Consider the following 16,932-nt stretch of genomic DNA (forward strand, 5'->3'; position numbering starts at 1 on the left):
ACAAGTACATGTGTTTTTACTTGAAACAGTCAAAAAACTTCCTGAATACTATAATATTTCACCAAATGTTAAGATTGTTTTCTTTATGACACTTCTGTCCTGACAGGTACCTTTATGAAATATAACCAGAAGTAAAATAATCAACACACATTAATATACTATTTATTGACAGACTTGATCAATATCACATGTGATACAATGAACTTGTGCAAAATACTATAATAAAACTCAATGTTCCAACAGTTGTTTTTTTTTCATTATCTTTCATTATCTTATCTGTGAGAACAGACATAGACTGCTTATTGTGGATTCCAGATCACAATTTGTATTGAGTTGCCTTTCCTGTGTTATCAAAATGAATCCTGCTGTCAGGTGATATGGTCCACTAAATATCACAATGGAATCAAGGAGGCTTCATCTTAGATATAGTAACTGTCGGAATAACCCTTCATGTCCTATTTTCCAGCCCCTTGTGACCTATATTCCAAACTTGGCTGGGGTTCTCCTTGGGGTACTTGGCTCATTTCTACCAGGGGTAGCTATTTCTCTTCTGAAAAAAAAAATCAATTTGACAATGGTTAAATGTGTTCAGATTTAGATACTGAAGATCTGTAAATAGACTAGTACTAATTGATTTCAGTATCCCAGATGATTTCCACCAAGTAAACCAGAGTCATTGTAAGGGAGATAATTCTATGTGCTGCAAATAATAACAAAATGCAGAAATTACAGGGAATGTGTCTGAAACCACAGCTCTATGATTATGGAATATAAAGACAAAATCCATTTTCTTGAGTAGTATCTGTGAAAATGGTCATTTCTACCAATGGATGTACAGTACAAAATATTTAAAATATGTTACGGGTACATTCCTGATCATGTCTGTGACTTCTCTTTTTTACAAGAACTACAATAACAGAATTTTGTCACCCTGTCTGAGCATATACATGAATGACTATAATCACATTATAATTTACTATGACATCCAAACTACCTGTATGTCTGAGGTAATAATATCTGAGAAGTATTGAAAGCAGTTTTTAAGAAGGAAGACAGGCTGTCGATTAAGTATACCTTTTGACGTATGCTGCTTCTTTCTTCTCCTGCTCCTCTTTCCGTGCCTTTATCAGATCTGTCGCTCTCTTCATTTCGTCCTCCATGGCACTCATTTCTTGTTCCGCAATCTTCTTCCTCTCCTGACGAGACTTGGTAGAGTCTTTAATAGAGTAGAACATGGGACCAAGTTCTGCTAACCAGTGTCCATCTACAGCGGTCACACACTGCATGTACTCCTGTAAAGATGGTATCAAAAATTGAAAATCATGTATGATACACTACAGATATACATATCAGTAGATACATCATATTTTTAGGTAGCCTGAGTTACTCAGGTGACCCATTGCTGTTTTCGTCGGTGGTCATGCATCATGTGTTAAAATTTGAACATTTTCAACTTCTCCAGAGCAGCTGAACCAATTTCAGCCAATTTTGGCACATAGCATCTATGGGTAAAGGGGAACAAAAATTATGAATTTCATGGTTCCCACCCCCTTGGGCCTGAGGAGTGGGGTTAAAACAATCAAAATTAATGCAATCTTTAAAATTTTATCTTAAATCTTCACTTTTGGACATCCAGCAATCAAACTGCTGGCATGATTGTAATAAGCATTCAGCCCTCTACCAAAATTGTGAAATTCATGGCCCCAAGGTCAGGGGTTCTGGAGTTTGGTAATTAAATGTAGGGTGGGCTCTATTGATCAATTAGTGAAAATGCATAAATTCTTTAAAAAGCCTCTTCTTTCCTCCTGTATATTTAGCAGAGGCCTGTTCAACAGCTTGAGCACTCGCGAACATTTCTGTTGGAGGTATAAAAAAGTTTGGTGAGTGCTTGCGAACGTTTGCGCTGTTGAACAGACCTCTGATAAACTAAATGCATGGTTATGATGAGCAAGGATGTCATTTTTAAAATTGTAAAATTCATGGCCCCAGGGTCAGGGTTCTAGTGTTAGGATGGGGCTCTATTGATTATACATCAAAAATGCATTATCTCTTTGAAAATCCTCTCTGCTCCTAAGAGATTGTTATGATGGCAATGGGGTCTCTTCCTAAATGTGAAATTTATGACCCCAGGGTCAGGAATTTTGGTGTTAGAGTGGGGCTCTATTGATCATATAGTGAAAATGCACAAATTCTTTAAGCTATATATGGCGTATCTGAGCTAAAAAATAAAAATACAAGACTGAGTGTAGATAAACATGATATATGTTATTTACGTTCAAATTAAAATTTTCACTGATTTTGAACTTGAGTAACCTTGTTCTAAGAACAAAAATTTGTAATTTATAATACAAAAGATGTATTTTTGAAACATTGATGCCCCCATATGACAATATTAAAGTTTCTCAATTGCAAGCCAAACTCCAAGGTCAAAAGGTCAAAAATGTTGGTACCCAAAGAAGGAATATACAAATGAAAGCCTTGCACCAACCTCACAGAAATTACATGTGAAATATGAAAGCCCAAGCTTCAACCAATCAAAAGTTATGGAAAAGGTTAATTTTTTTTTGCATACAGAAGACTGAAAGCTACATGCCCTCAAAATCTTTGATTATGGGGGCATAATAAGTATTTTCATTTTTTTTTTAATGGTCAGATAGATTTGTGAATAATAAAAGAATAAAATTGATACAAAAATACTAGGGATGTCAACGAGTACCTGGTTAACCGGGTACTCGATCGAACGTCTGAGTATCGAATACTAAAAATGGTATTCGGTTACTTGGAAGTGTATTTTTTCTTATTTCAAAGTACATATTTTTGTAAAAAAATTATCAAAAAAAACCCCTTAAAACTGCATACGGTTGTTAGCGTGTCGTCATGTACACCTGTAATTCACCCTTTATCGCCTGTGGCTGTGTATATACAGTAATTAGTGACCTATTATGGTCTTTAATTTTTGGATGGCTTCAATGACTGCTTTCAGTGAACATCAATTAAGTATGGTCTATTGTCTTCAAATCATTTTTAAATTATTTAGTTAATATTTGGCAGCGAAATCTGACATGCATAGAAATGCTGCTACCCACTTCAAAAGCGAAGAAATGTTTAGAAATAATTCAGGATTCAAAAAAATGTTGAAAGTCAGTTTGTGAAGTAAGTTTATACGAGGGAAACAACCAGCTTATACTAGCGATTCCAACAACGTCCGTCCCGTCCCTTTGGCTAGTCTATTCATCACAAACCTGCGTAAAAGATTGTTCTCCTGTTGCATTGATGAAATAGATCCTAGACAAGAACTGTAAACCATTTTGTAATTTTTGATGTATTGTGTCTTTTGTGTTTATTTGATAAATAAATTTAGTACCAAAAAAATCAATCCCATTGGACTCGATGTTTATATGTATACATTTATAAACGTGAAAAAAAAACAGCCTTTGAGGTTTGACAGAGCTTAACGTAGCTCAAGAAAATTAACACACGTGTTTACATTTTTACATGTACCGAGTACCTGGGTACTCGATCGGAAAAACGTCCGAGTAACCGATTATCAAAAATTGACCGATTTGACATCCCTAAAAAATACATATGTTATCTAAAGACAAGGAGAGGAGGCCAGTGGGAGAGGAGATGTGATGGATAATAATATCTTTGTTCAAGCACTATTGAATAGTAGGCATGGGTGATAGAAACAAATGGGAGTGCACTAGCACTGGCAAGTACAGACAAGCAATAGATCTACTCTCTGATTTGCTACTGAGTACTACTAGACTTTCTATTTTGGTTACCCCTCTTCACCCAATTTCTCTTAATTAACAACTGTCAGTTTATTTTATTTTATATTTCTGGATTCTGTACAGTGTTGTATTATACTCAGGTGACTGTCAAGGGCCTTGGGCCTCTAGTTATCATTTTCCAGTTCTTAATTAAAATACCTATTATTTTAATTTTGCTTTTTTTAATCTCTCTCTCCTCCTCTCTTTTAGTGAGCATCCCAAAGATAAACAACCTCTCTGGGTGAACAAAAGTCTAAGGCTTATAGAAAATTTTGAAAATTGGGGAGAAAATTGCAAGAGAGGGTACACAACATTTCAAGTTAATTCAATGTTACCAGTTTATAAATGTTCCTCAAAGGTGAAAGTTTATTTTGATGTAATTAACTAAAAGATATATCAGAAACAAATTTTTATTAAATTGAGGCTCATTTTCAGTGATATTTTGATCAAGATGTTCTTTAAGGCATCCTGCTCAAGAAAAAGTTTGGTTACCCTCCCTTTCAACTAACTTTGTAACAGGAAAATTTTTCGAAGTTATCTCTCTATGCCAATTCACTCTTGAAATCCTAGGAATCTACCTAGCTCAGCTCCCTATCAGAATGACATGATTGAATATTATAATATATAAATTGTCTGATATAGGTTAACCTACACTAGAATGTTTCCCCTTTAGTATTCCTTAGTAGTGCACCTGTTGCAATTCATGAATAGAATTATTAAAATTGGGTGAAGGGATTATTGTTTGGACAGTGTTTATCTGAAATAAACATTTAACATTAAAAGAAATGTATCAATGGTGATTTCCTTCCACTTTGAAGTACTTTCACTGTCATGCAAACTGACTCATGTTTACTGTGTAAATGAGGGATTTGAACAGTTCAAATGTTCATAACTGTGTCATATTATTTTCAGTAATACCACTTCCATGAATATATATATAATGTACTATAATATATCAGTTATTGTGTGCTTATATGTAAGACTACAATTTCCATTGTTCTCCAGTTCCTCCGTTTATCAGAAGACCTTTTATGAGGTAAGAAATAGCAATGACAAGCTGGAAAGAAAATGAACAATGTCGACAATCTGATTAGAATTAGATCCTTTGATCTGTTCACCAACTGTTGCTACATAGAGTCTGTGTAGTGATCACTGGTGAGCGGATCAAAGGATTTGATTGAAACTGTAGTTCACTAATTTTTATAGAGTTACATAATGGATATTATGTAAAAATATATATGTTTAGTATTTGTGCATATATTTTTTCTTCAGGGTAGAACTGTCCAAAAAGGCAACATATGTTAGAAGTGTGGTCACTTTATACTGTGGATAAAAATGTGCAATGTGATATGGGGCACCTGTTACTATAAATAGATGTAGGTTTGCATCTTTGCTGGCCGTCTGGCACTACAAATGTGCTGATCAGCACTTGTACATAAGTGACCAATGTATTTTGTTTGCATGAGTGAGGGTATTGTGTCAGTACACCATATGGTTTTGAGCAAACAGGTTCCATTTCTCTTGAACTAGAGTTGACCTTAACACCACATTTACTAAGGTAAGTTTTCCATGCATGTGCAGCAAGCATGAGATTTATCTGCATGTATATACAAGATGAATGCTGATGCATCTAGATAGATATTAATTTAATAATTAATTTAGTTAATACTTGTATCAAATGCATTTTTTTAAAATTTCTAAGAAAGGAACATATACATAACTTTCACTATGTATATTGCACTTCATTGATATATTATATTCATTTACTTACATTGAAAAAAAAAATGCTGGATATATGGAAACTACTGGTAGTAGTTTTTTTTTTTTTTTGGACCCATCCCCAACCTTTTCCTAAACTGTACCCATGGTCAACAGTAATTGATGGATGTGTCTTTAAATAAATATAATGATTAACAAGAGGCTCATGGGCCACAATGCTCACATGAGTTTCTACCATCCTGTTTTTTTAAAAGATTATTTTTGGTCATGTATATTCCCATGTAAAATTTTGATCCCCTATTTAACTCAACATGACTTTACCAAACTCAAATCCACACAATATAGGAATGATAGATACAGCGCTGTATCAATATCTTCATTGTTGCTCTGCAATAGAGTCAGATTTTTCCTATATATTAGAACTTTGATCCCATATTAATGGTCCACCCTACCCAGGGTTCATAATTTGAACAATGTTGAATCACACTACTTTAGAACATTTACTAATCACTGTGATTTACTGTGCCCTGTGATTTTAGAGAAAAAGGTTAATAAATATTTTCCTTAACATATCATTCTGTAACACTGCTGTGACCTAATCTGACTAATCATTAATGGTTAAAAATAATTAAATTTAAATCTTTTCAAGGTCTCAAAATCCCATATATGTATAGTGAACTGACATTATTTTTTCATAAGTATTCATATTTGAAAATTCATTACAAAACTAAGTACCTCAATGTAAGTTTTGTATTTTAAAATATTTCCCCTGAACATATTCAGTAGTTATACTTGAAGTAAAACATATATATTGTGAATTCATTTAAGAAATAAGGTATCATTTTTAAACATCTATCGGGATAAAAAAACTGATTGGTCACAAGATCAAATTCCATAAAGCCCTTTGGGCTTTATGGTAAATTTGATCTCATACCAACCTATATTTATATCTCAATAGATGTTTTAAAATGATAATTTATTACTTACATTTACATTTGTGACTTATATCTTATAATTGCCTGATTATAATCTTTAATGTGTGAAATGTTTTATTTTTTCAAACTCAACAGCACGTGTTTAATCCATTGATTGCATGTCAACCCTTTATGACATCACTGAGAAATTATGTCAAACATTTCTGACCTGAAGAACCCATGTTTATACGGATATAGATACACATTGCTTTCAATAGTGTTTTATAAAGGAAAGCATTTGCAAATGTAAATATTACAATATAAACTTAAAAGGAATTTTTTTTATAGAGATACAGCAAAGTGAATTCACAGGTACCTTGGACTTTGTTATAACAGAGTTTTATGGTGCTCCGTTTTAGCTCCACCTTTGCTAGTTCTATTTCCCCAAAAAATTTATTGTCAACAACAAATAGAAATACTGGGCTTCATAAATCATTAGAATGTGGAAAATAGCCACTCTAAAGGCACAAAAGTTCCAGTCATTATTACATGGGGCTCAATCTCCATACAATCCAAACAAAAGGCCCATGGGCCACAACTCACCTGAGTTGATATGGTCCTGCTGTTCTTCATCAGCAGATTTCTTCTGCTACATAATCATAAGTTAAGCTTTGATTGCCTGTTCTAGCCACACCCTACCCCCAGGGCTCATGTTTTGAATGGAACTGAATCTACACTATCTGAGGATACTTCCATATTCATATGACTAATCATAGCTTTGCTGTTATTGAAAACAGAATTTTAATGATGTCTGCCACCCTACCCTTGGGAGGGGGTGGGGGGGGTGAACAAACTTGAATCTACACTACCTGGGGATGCTTCCATGTCAATATGACTGATCATGGCCTTGTTGTTTATGAGAAGAAGATTTTTAAAGTTTTTTTTCCCTATATATATTCATATGTAAAACTTTGATCCCCTGTTTGGCTACACCCTACTACTGGAAGATGACTTGAACAAACTTGAAAATCTACAATACTTGGGGATGCTTCCATATAAATATGCCTAATGGTGGCTTTGTTGTTCTTGAGAAGAAGATTTTCAAAGATTTTTCCTACATATATATTCCTATGTAAAACTTTCACCCCCTATTGTGGTCACAACTTACCCCCTGGGGTCATGACTTAACGTAGGTCGCGGGTTTGCAGGCCATTTAAAAAAAACATATCATGAAAATTAGTTATATGAATCCTCTACCTTCGTCTTACATTTTCTGAAAATTTTATAAAATTCGTCTGCATCGTTTTTGTGTAATTAAATCCCAAACATGCCATTGTTGTCGTTACATTTTCGGCGTTATTCTATTGAATTATATAAGAAAAAACGTCGTTTTCGGCTCGTTTTGAGGCAAGATTTCGTTTCAAAAAATATCAATAACTTTTAAATGGTGCAGACGAAATTGTTTTCCCTTTGGTATTTTAACAAAGAATTGATTTGAAATAAATCAATGTGAAAAAATTAATATGTCTTCGGGTTAGTTTTCGCGTAATTTAAATGTGGATAATTGTTTTTATATCGCAAAATGTAACATTTTTAAGAACGACGTCATAAAATATCGCGACGTCATGCTTGACGTCGTGAATATCTATCCGGTATTCAGTGCAGAAAAATAAGATAAAATAATTTTTATTAAAAAAAAATTCACGTCTATCTGCTTTCAAGTGAATCGTATCATAATAATTCAATATCAATGAAATGATTATTAGACATGTTTCTCTTCAGATTAAGGTTTTTTGTACGTCTTATATTAGTAAAAATTCTCGCAAAGGACGTAAAACAACAATCAGTCCTTTAGTTTCTTTCTTCCAATTTACTTTCTTTATGTGTTGTTTTCTTACCGTTTCTTTTGTGTTTGTTTTGTTTTGCTTTTTTTCGTAGATTAGATGTATCCTTACATTTGGCTATGTATTTTTCTTTTCAAGCGTGCTGGCGGAAAACGGTATCCTTTAATTCAAGTAATTCAAGTATATAAATTTTTTTTATTTAGACAATTCAGCAAAGCGCTCAAATCTACGAATTTCTGCCAAATATCGTCCCGGCTAAATACAAATTATTTTCAGGATATATTTAAACAAAATATATATTTTTACATACCACATTTTCAGAGGGGTAAATGGGACGAGGATTTAAATATTAATTTTATCTGACGTAATCAATAGCCAGTTTTTTTAGAACATTAATTCTACTTGTTTGACATGGAAAGCAAAGTAGCGAATAAAATCTTTAGGTAACAGCATTGCAATATGTTGCTTAGGGGACGATCATTTCATGGGAGGCGGCTTACAGATTTTGGAAATAAATAATCTGTCCTCGAAAATGTTGAAAATAAATAATTTGTCCTCGACAGGGCAAGAAAATAAATAATCTGTCCAAGACTAGTTCTAGCACCCCCCTCCCCAAATGGGAGTTTTCAATTTGATGTTTTTCTTTCTTTCTTTTTTTTGCTTGACTTTTTTCAGAGAAGAAGAAATAAATAATCTGTCCTCGTTTTTTGGAAATAAATAATCTGTCCTTCACCGACATGAAAATACACAATCAGACTTGGTTAAATTTGCCACCACCACCCCCCCCCCCCCCTCCTCTCCCTCAGAATCAAATAGTTGTCCCCTAACAGAATGTCAGTGTTGCTATAAAAAATTGTCTTAATTTTTAATCGTACCTTAGCAGTATTTAATTTATGATAAACGTGTACATCTATATATTTTAGAAAAAATCCTGTTAAAAAAATAAACCTTAATCTTTTGATGTAACAGGTGTATTTGCGATTTTTTTTAAAATAATGGCTTCTTTCTTAATAAAACAAACTGATAATTCAAATACGATCAAAGGAAAAAAGGAAAAAAGGTCAGTTGAACCTTGTGTCCATATCATTTCACGATACCAAGTGAAAACAAATCAATCGCAATTTCTCGGGCCTTTCCGACAAGCCGAAAAACACTTGTTTTTCCAAGTTTGCAGGAAAGGCCCAAGAAGATGCGATTGATAACAAATAATTAAACTTTTTTTTAATATCTGCAGTGTCGATCATTCGAATCGTAATAAGCCTTCTTCACTAAATTACCAATTCTAACAAAAGTTCTATATAAGTATTGTATCGACTATACAAATCGTAAAAAACCTTCATTATTTGTGATAAGTTGTTGCTTAAATAAAATAACACTAAACTACCAATTCCAAGAAAAGTTATAGCTAAATAATGATATACTGAAGAATTTAATAAAACAAAAATCATCGCAGATTTCTTTTTCATTGTGACGTCATAATCAAATGTGCACAAGAAAGTCGTCCAAATCATATAAATTGCGTACCCAGTTTTAACGACGTCAGCAAACCCGCGACCTACGTTAAACAAACTTGAATCTATATTATCTGAGGATGATTCCAAATCAATATGATTGATTGAGGCTTTGTAGACTTTTAAAGATTTTTCCTACATATTCCTATGTAAAACTTTCATCCCCCTATTGTGGCCCTACCCTACCACCAGGGGTCATGATTTGGACAAACTTGAATCTGCACTATCTGAGGATGCTTCCATATCAATATAACTAATCATGGCTTTGTTGTTGTTGAGAAGAGTATTTTTAAAAGTGATTCCCCTAAATATTCCTATGTAAAACTTTGATCCCCCATTGTGGCCCCATCCTTCCCCCGGGGGTCATAAATTGAAAAATTTGAATCTACACTTTTTTTGAATCAAAATTTGAATCAACGGTTCTTGAGAAAAAGATTTTTAAAAGATGACACCAAATTTTCACCAATTCTTAATTATCACCCTTTGAAAGAGGATGTGACCCTTCATTTGTGTGATCTTGAATCCCCTTCACCCAAGGATGCTTTGTGGCAAGTTTGGTCAAAATTGGCCCAGTGGTTCTTGAGAAGAAGTCAAAAATGTGAAAAGTTTACAGACGGACATGCGGACTGACAGACAGACGGACGCCAGACAAAATGTGACTTGAGCTTTCAGCTCAGGTGAGCTAATAATGACAGAGAAAATAAATACATACCAAGGGGCTCAAACCCAAATAATGACAGAGAAAACAAATACTGTAGATTCCTAAATACATGCAATGAAATTATTACTGGTATCACTTAATTTCACAATGGGTACCACTCAATAATGATCGGATGTGTATAAGTCAATATACATATGTGTATATATATATATTTATTATACAGGTAACTCTCGAAACCTCGAAGTCCGCGGGACCGAGGAAAAACTTCGAGAGATCAAGAGTTCGAGTTTTCAAGAGTCCGGAATTTTCCGAGTTTGTTGCAGGTTTTAAAATTACTCTTACCGGATGTAATGATTTTCATGCAGTGCTAACCTTTTACACGTGGTTTTTATAAAACAACGATAGTTTTTCGTATTTCAGATGAATATTTCATTAAACTGAGTAAAGCAAAAAAATGTATATCGTCATATCATGTATATTTATTTATTCTTTGTAATACGGACATCATACTACGCATTCGTTACATGAAAACGACATTTTACAGCGTCGTACATAGCATTGACTATTCCAAACATGATCATTGAACGCAGTTCTGTAAGTATTTGTCCAATACTAGTCGTCATATTGACATTGAGGCTGTTTATGTTTTTTTCATATTTCGTTTAACTTCGACACTGACTCGAAATAAAAATTAAATTAGTGTTTTGTCTTTTAATAAATTACCACTTTTCAAAGACACTGCGTCTCTAAATTATCGTAAGACAGTCGATGATAATTATTTTAATAGCATATAGGCAAAATATGATTCATTATAAATCAATTATCACCTTGCAGCATAAGTATCACCTGAATAAACATCCTGTTCCTCGAGACCCGCGTCTTCTGCCTGGGGCAATTTAAATGCCCGCTACTTACACATAGCCACTTCGAGGTATCGAGGGTAAATTCTAATAGAATATGCATAGCGGGACTGCATTTTGACTTCGAGGGATCAAGGGTTTCGAGAGATCAAGAGTTCGAGAAATCAAGAGTAAATTTACTTAGTTACATAGTGGAAAAATTCGGGACCGGAGACTCACTTCGAGCGATCAAGAACTTCGAGAGATCGAAGTTCGAGCCATCAAGAGTTACCTGTACTTTCATGTTAAATACTAAAATCTGATTGGTTTAGACGCATTTAACAATCCGTAATGTTACCCTCAGTGGTAGCAACACACTTGACAACGGGTAATATTACGAAAATATCACATGCGTTCAAATCATGCGCGTACGGTTCACCGTAGAATTCTCAAAACGTCGGTTGTGCGTTTGAAAGAAGCCGAATAAACGACGTCAATAAAAGCTTGCGTCCGATGTAGCTTACTTGAAAACAACAAACGACAGACGAAACATCCTTGCGAGTGCAAACTTTAGATGATAAAGGACTTTTTGAGTAGCAAACAAACAATAAAGAGGTTGGTAAATCTTTTCCGAAGCTTTCTTATTGAGAAAAATAGAAGCGGGGAGTTTGAAAGCTTTCTAAGCGTGAACTTAACGACGATCTCCGAATTTTTTTATGACATCTGAAATCAATAAGACATTCAGTATAATAAAATAAATAGTGCACGTTTTTGAGGGTAACAGTTGAAATTGACACCCCTCGGAAAACCATTGTCAACCTCCGCTGACGCGTCGGTTGACAATGGTTTTCCTTGGGGTGTCAATTTCAACTGTTACCCTCAAAAACGTGCACTATTTATATAATATGTATGTATGATATAAGTTGATATTTAGTTTATCTATTATATTAACATGATTAAGGAAACTTCTGTATAGAGTTATGGCTTTTCTGACATGTCTGATAAGTCACAAACTATTTGAAACTATCGGACACTGACTTAAAAATAATCTATATATGAAATAGAGCAATGTTTCCTGTAAAATCAAAGCAACACATAATTATACTCTTAATTAATCATTACACCAGAAGCCAGAAATTTTTGGTTGTTACACACATCACAGACAGCATTTGAACTATTTGTTTCCTATTTTAACATTATCAAATTACAAAATAAAATATTATGGTTAACTGGTAACTTATTTTTCAAATCAAGGTTTCAAAACATTATGTCAAGGTCCCAGAGAAAGACTGACAGACAAACATACCAAAAACCAGTATGATCCTCCTGTTTGTAGAGATATAATCATGAAATACTCAAAGTAACTTCAGAAATCAACTGAATTCATCACTTAGAAACCTTGAATGAAGCCCTTTCTTTTCTGCACTACTGATATGGATAAAATTCTTAATTAAGAAATGTAATTGGATCAACTACTGCAAAGAAGTGTCTACTGCAAAATTTGTTTCCCAAACCAACCACTGAATATATCAACATCTAAAATCTTTATCCTTTTAATTTTGAAACAGAAACAAATTGGTAATTGAGGTACATATCAATGTTTCTAAAATACGGAAAGCTTTTTAATCAGCCCTGTATGTAACTACCTATAAAATTCTACATTTCTGATAATCTGTCTGTATAGATATACAGTTAAACATCAGTATCTTGAACTTCGACTTCTTGAATATCATGTATATGTTGAAGTGAGGTGGAAGTCCCACCCACCTATTAATATGTACTCTATATCTCATATCCTCAGATATATTGGTCCAATCGAGTTTGATGTAACAAGGTTTGACTGTATGTACTTGCCTTGACGGTCATGATAAGTTCATGGTACACAATATAGTCAGGGTTATATCCCATTCCATACAGTGAGCTGGTGGGGTGAAGATGACAGGGCATTCCTGTGCGCACATTAACATACTCCCCAATTCCCTGTAATGTACAAACAACAAGTATTACGAAGGAAAACATTTCATACATTTCACTGTTATCAATTTATATATCTATGTTAATTTATTACAAACAAAATTAGACCTTTTCTTCAATTCTTTGAAGTACACTTGAAATTTTGTATATTTTGTAAATATAAGAAGCTATTTCAAATTGTTAATGTATCAATCAGTTTTTTTTTCATTAAAAAAAACCAAAGCATTGGTTTCTATTTAAGAGGATTTTTGTACTTGCTTTAAAGTAAATAAATACAGAAAATCCCTAATATTCTGGACCTTTCATAGTAATCAATACCAATATTTTCAACACATTTAAACTAAAAATGTACATATGCTGATTCCTATGATTTTGTACCTTGAGTCGAGCAGCTTGATGGAAATATGCGGAACATATACACTTGCGGATGACGTCCCACTCATTTCCACACGAGACTAGCTCCATTTTCTGTTGGTCCATTATTTCCTTCAGCTGTTGTCTAACCTCTCTTACCTGGTAAATAGTAATCACAAATTACCCCAAAATTCTCTTCCCTAGTAAATATTAATCACAAATTACCCCCAAATTCTCTTCCCTAGTAAATAGTAATCACAAATTATTCCAAAATTCTCTTACCTGGTAAATAGTAATCACAAATTATCCCAAAATTCTCTTCCCTAGTAAATATTAATCACAAATTACCACCAAATTCTCTTTACTTGGTAAATATTAATCATAAATTACTCTAAAATTGCCACCTATTTAACAATACACATTAAACTTTTTTAATGATGCTCTCACATTCATTTAAAATAAGTATTTTATCTCAATCCTCCCTTCTTGACATTCCCCATTGATAAGTTTTGCATTTCACACCAGAATATCAAAACAATTACCCAACAGTTGGCTTACAAAACATACATTTTTGAAATTCAGAAATATATGAAAATTGTAAAGAAATCTGACAAAAAATGGGGGGAAAAATTTAGTGGGACAATAAGACTTAAAGAAAAATACATATACCTGGTACTTTGAATCAATTTGCCTGGCAACAATTTTGACCCATTGTTGCAAGCCAAGGGTTTTGTGTCCATTCTAGTTTGTGGAAATATTTAATAGAATGGACACAAAATCTGTGGCTTGAGACAATGGATTATGCTGGCCTGTGGAATTTTTTTTACATTTGCATTACAAATGCAAAGTTACTTTATTATTCTCTGACAGAATTTATTTACTATTTTTATGAGAAATTTGATATGATTTATGCTCAGTTGAATGAGAATGAAGTACAGCAACCCAGTCCATAAGAGTACTAATTCAAAACATCGTACAAGATGTGCACTTTAAATTAATTTTATTGAGAGACACACCCCCTTATCTGATATTGCCTGCTTTTTAATTTCATAATTTATAGATATACATGTACTTTCTGTAAAGCAGACTTTTTATCAGCAATAACTTTAAAAGAATTGTCCAGAATCCAGTCTCACCTTTAGCAATAATTCTGATTAACTTATAATTACCATAGTCAATAAACAAGGTTCCAAACAAGACAGAATAAATTATGTTTTATAATTATTAATAAGAAGAATCGAAAATTTTAGAGCAATAAATGATGCATTATGAACACATTATCTATAGTTTTGTATATAAAATCATGCTCTTGATTTCATCAATGCTTTATAAAATTTAATGTACCAAGGTATGTTCTTGAACATGATTGGTGACAGACAGAATTCTACTCTTTTAAACTTTTATTTCATGCATAGTTATAGTCCCTGAAATATTCTACTTTTCCTATTAAATGGTGAGCGAACAATGAGAAAATTGTGAGTGAACATGAATGCAGAGTAAATGGTGTGTGAACGCAAATTGGCAAACAGTTAGGGAACGGTGAATGATGAGCAAACACAGAGTGTGAACATCACGCAAATGTGAGTGCGAAGTGAACAGTGAGCAATTGATGAGCACACAATGAATGCAAGATTTGTTCAGAATGTCTTGGGTGTCTTTCTCTCAAAGTAATTAATATTCCATAATCAGGTAAAAAAAAAAAAAGATAAGGAAATTCAATTAATGAATAAATTTTGTAGTGTCGACATCACCAGACTAGATTGAATTTAAATTAAAAAATCCTGCTCTCAATTTCACCAAAGCTTTTAGAAAAAAACATTAAGGTATCAAGGTAAGTTCTTCAACTCTAAAAGGTAGTGATGACACAGTTTTTTTGGTTCTTGAATAAATATTTTTTTATGCAAATTTTATTTTTGATGAAAGCACTTTTCATTGAAGCCATCTAACTTTACAAGAGTTTAATGTGCCCCACTGGTACATTTTAAGTGCAAGATCTCCAACTCTCCATTGATCTTATGCTTTGGTATTCCTATCTTTGATTAAATGGTAATGTCTTACTTTTTTGCAATTTTTTTTTTCAATCCTATCATTAAAAATTAAAAGGAAAAAAATATATCAAAACCCCCAGATTTTTATCTTCAGCATTGCAAACTAAATGGAGTTATTTCTAAGAGCCAAAAGTATCTCCAACAAGAAATGAACATTACTGCAGACACTGAGTTTTTCAATTAGCATGGATGTTTAAGAAAACCTTTCATCTAAAAGTCACCTTTCTCATAGCCTTGATATGAATGAAGTGTTCATTGCACCAAGTGGCCGAGTACCTAAATAAAAGGAAAAAAATCCAATATGTACATGTATATATCAAATTGACATTTAAAAATAAACAAATAAATTTCAAAGCTGAATAGACCTCTCAAAGTTAATTTACAACCCAAGTATTCATTTTCCAGAATGTTTTGTTAATATTTGAGATACAAAAGATAATCCGTTTTCTTTTCTTCTGTTGAAACAAATTTAAGAATCTCAAATTGTACCTTCCAACCTTTGAATATTTTAGTGGTTTTTCTCTACTAATTTGAGATATAAAATCTACCCATTTCTTTTCCACTGTTGATAAACATTTAAGAAGGTCAGATGGTCACTCTCTGGCACCTGAAACTTTTCCCTGGCATTGTCTGAGTCTTCCTCGCGTCCTTTGGGTCGGTAGAAAATGGCAGGCACTGACAACATGGACACAATGATCTAGAGAAAAAAAATAATGCTATTGTTGACAAATGACAAGATATCATATCAACTGAATTTGACCCCTTATTTGATATAACCAGAAGTCTCTGATGAGACTGTAGCTCTACTGGTTTGTACTTAATTATTACAAAGGAAGATAAAAGTAGCACTTGGACTTGAAACTTTGCAACAACAATAAATAGAATAATGATCCTTGGTTTAATCTCTTTTTGTTGCAAGATTTATGCAATCAGACTAAACTGTAAGAGGAGTAGTTTTTTAAAAGAATTGAAGTTTCGATTTTAGTAACCATGGCAACATCATTCAACAAATTCAAAGAACAATAAACACAATTATGTATCTCAGTGTAGTCTACTTGTGTACCAAGTTATATTGAAATCAGACCAAATTTACATTTCCAATAAATTTCTCCTATCATTCTTTACAAAATAGAAAACAGTACTGTTCATTTTCTCCTGAACTACCATGAATGAGCATGAATATCTCAACTGTTATGTCATAATACCGTACTTGACGTCAAAACTATAGTGCAAACTGTTTTGCTTTAAAAATGACAGTTGAATGGTATAGTTTGTGGCAACTCAGCAGATAAATA

At 33.1% G+C, this 16,932-nt stretch overlaps 1 protein-coding gene across 1 annotated transcript in view; it reads right to left on the reverse strand.

Annotated features, from left to right (window-relative positions):
• Positions 1-197: 197 nt before the first annotated feature.
• The window catches only part of LOC133197699 (pre-mRNA-splicing factor ATP-dependent RNA helicase PRP16-like), a 49,546-nt gene continuing 32,811 nt past the window's right edge, over positions 198-16,932 (reverse strand). The window contains exons 20-25 of the mRNA XM_061333855.1: positions 16,186-16,334; positions 15,859-15,913; positions 13,614-13,748; positions 13,116-13,241; positions 1,075-1,292; positions 198-550 (exon numbers count right to left, since the gene is read on the reverse strand). Coding sequence (XP_061189839.1) covers positions 478-550; positions 1,075-1,292; positions 13,116-13,241; positions 13,614-13,748; positions 15,859-15,913; positions 16,186-16,334 — 756 coding nt within the window. The 3' untranslated portion in view covers positions 198-477. The remainder of the gene's footprint in view (positions 551-1,074; positions 1,293-13,115; positions 13,242-13,613; positions 13,749-15,858; positions 15,914-16,185; positions 16,335-16,932) is intronic.

This window comes from Saccostrea echinata, unplaced genomic scaffold (assembly GCF_033153115.1).
Source record: "Saccostrea echinata isolate AGI-Se365-2 ecotype Australia unplaced genomic scaffold, CSIRO_AGI_Sech_v1 ptg000030l, whole genome shotgun sequence".
Taxonomy (NCBI): Eukaryota; Metazoa; Mollusca; class Bivalvia; order Ostreida; family Ostreidae; genus Saccostrea; species Saccostrea echinata.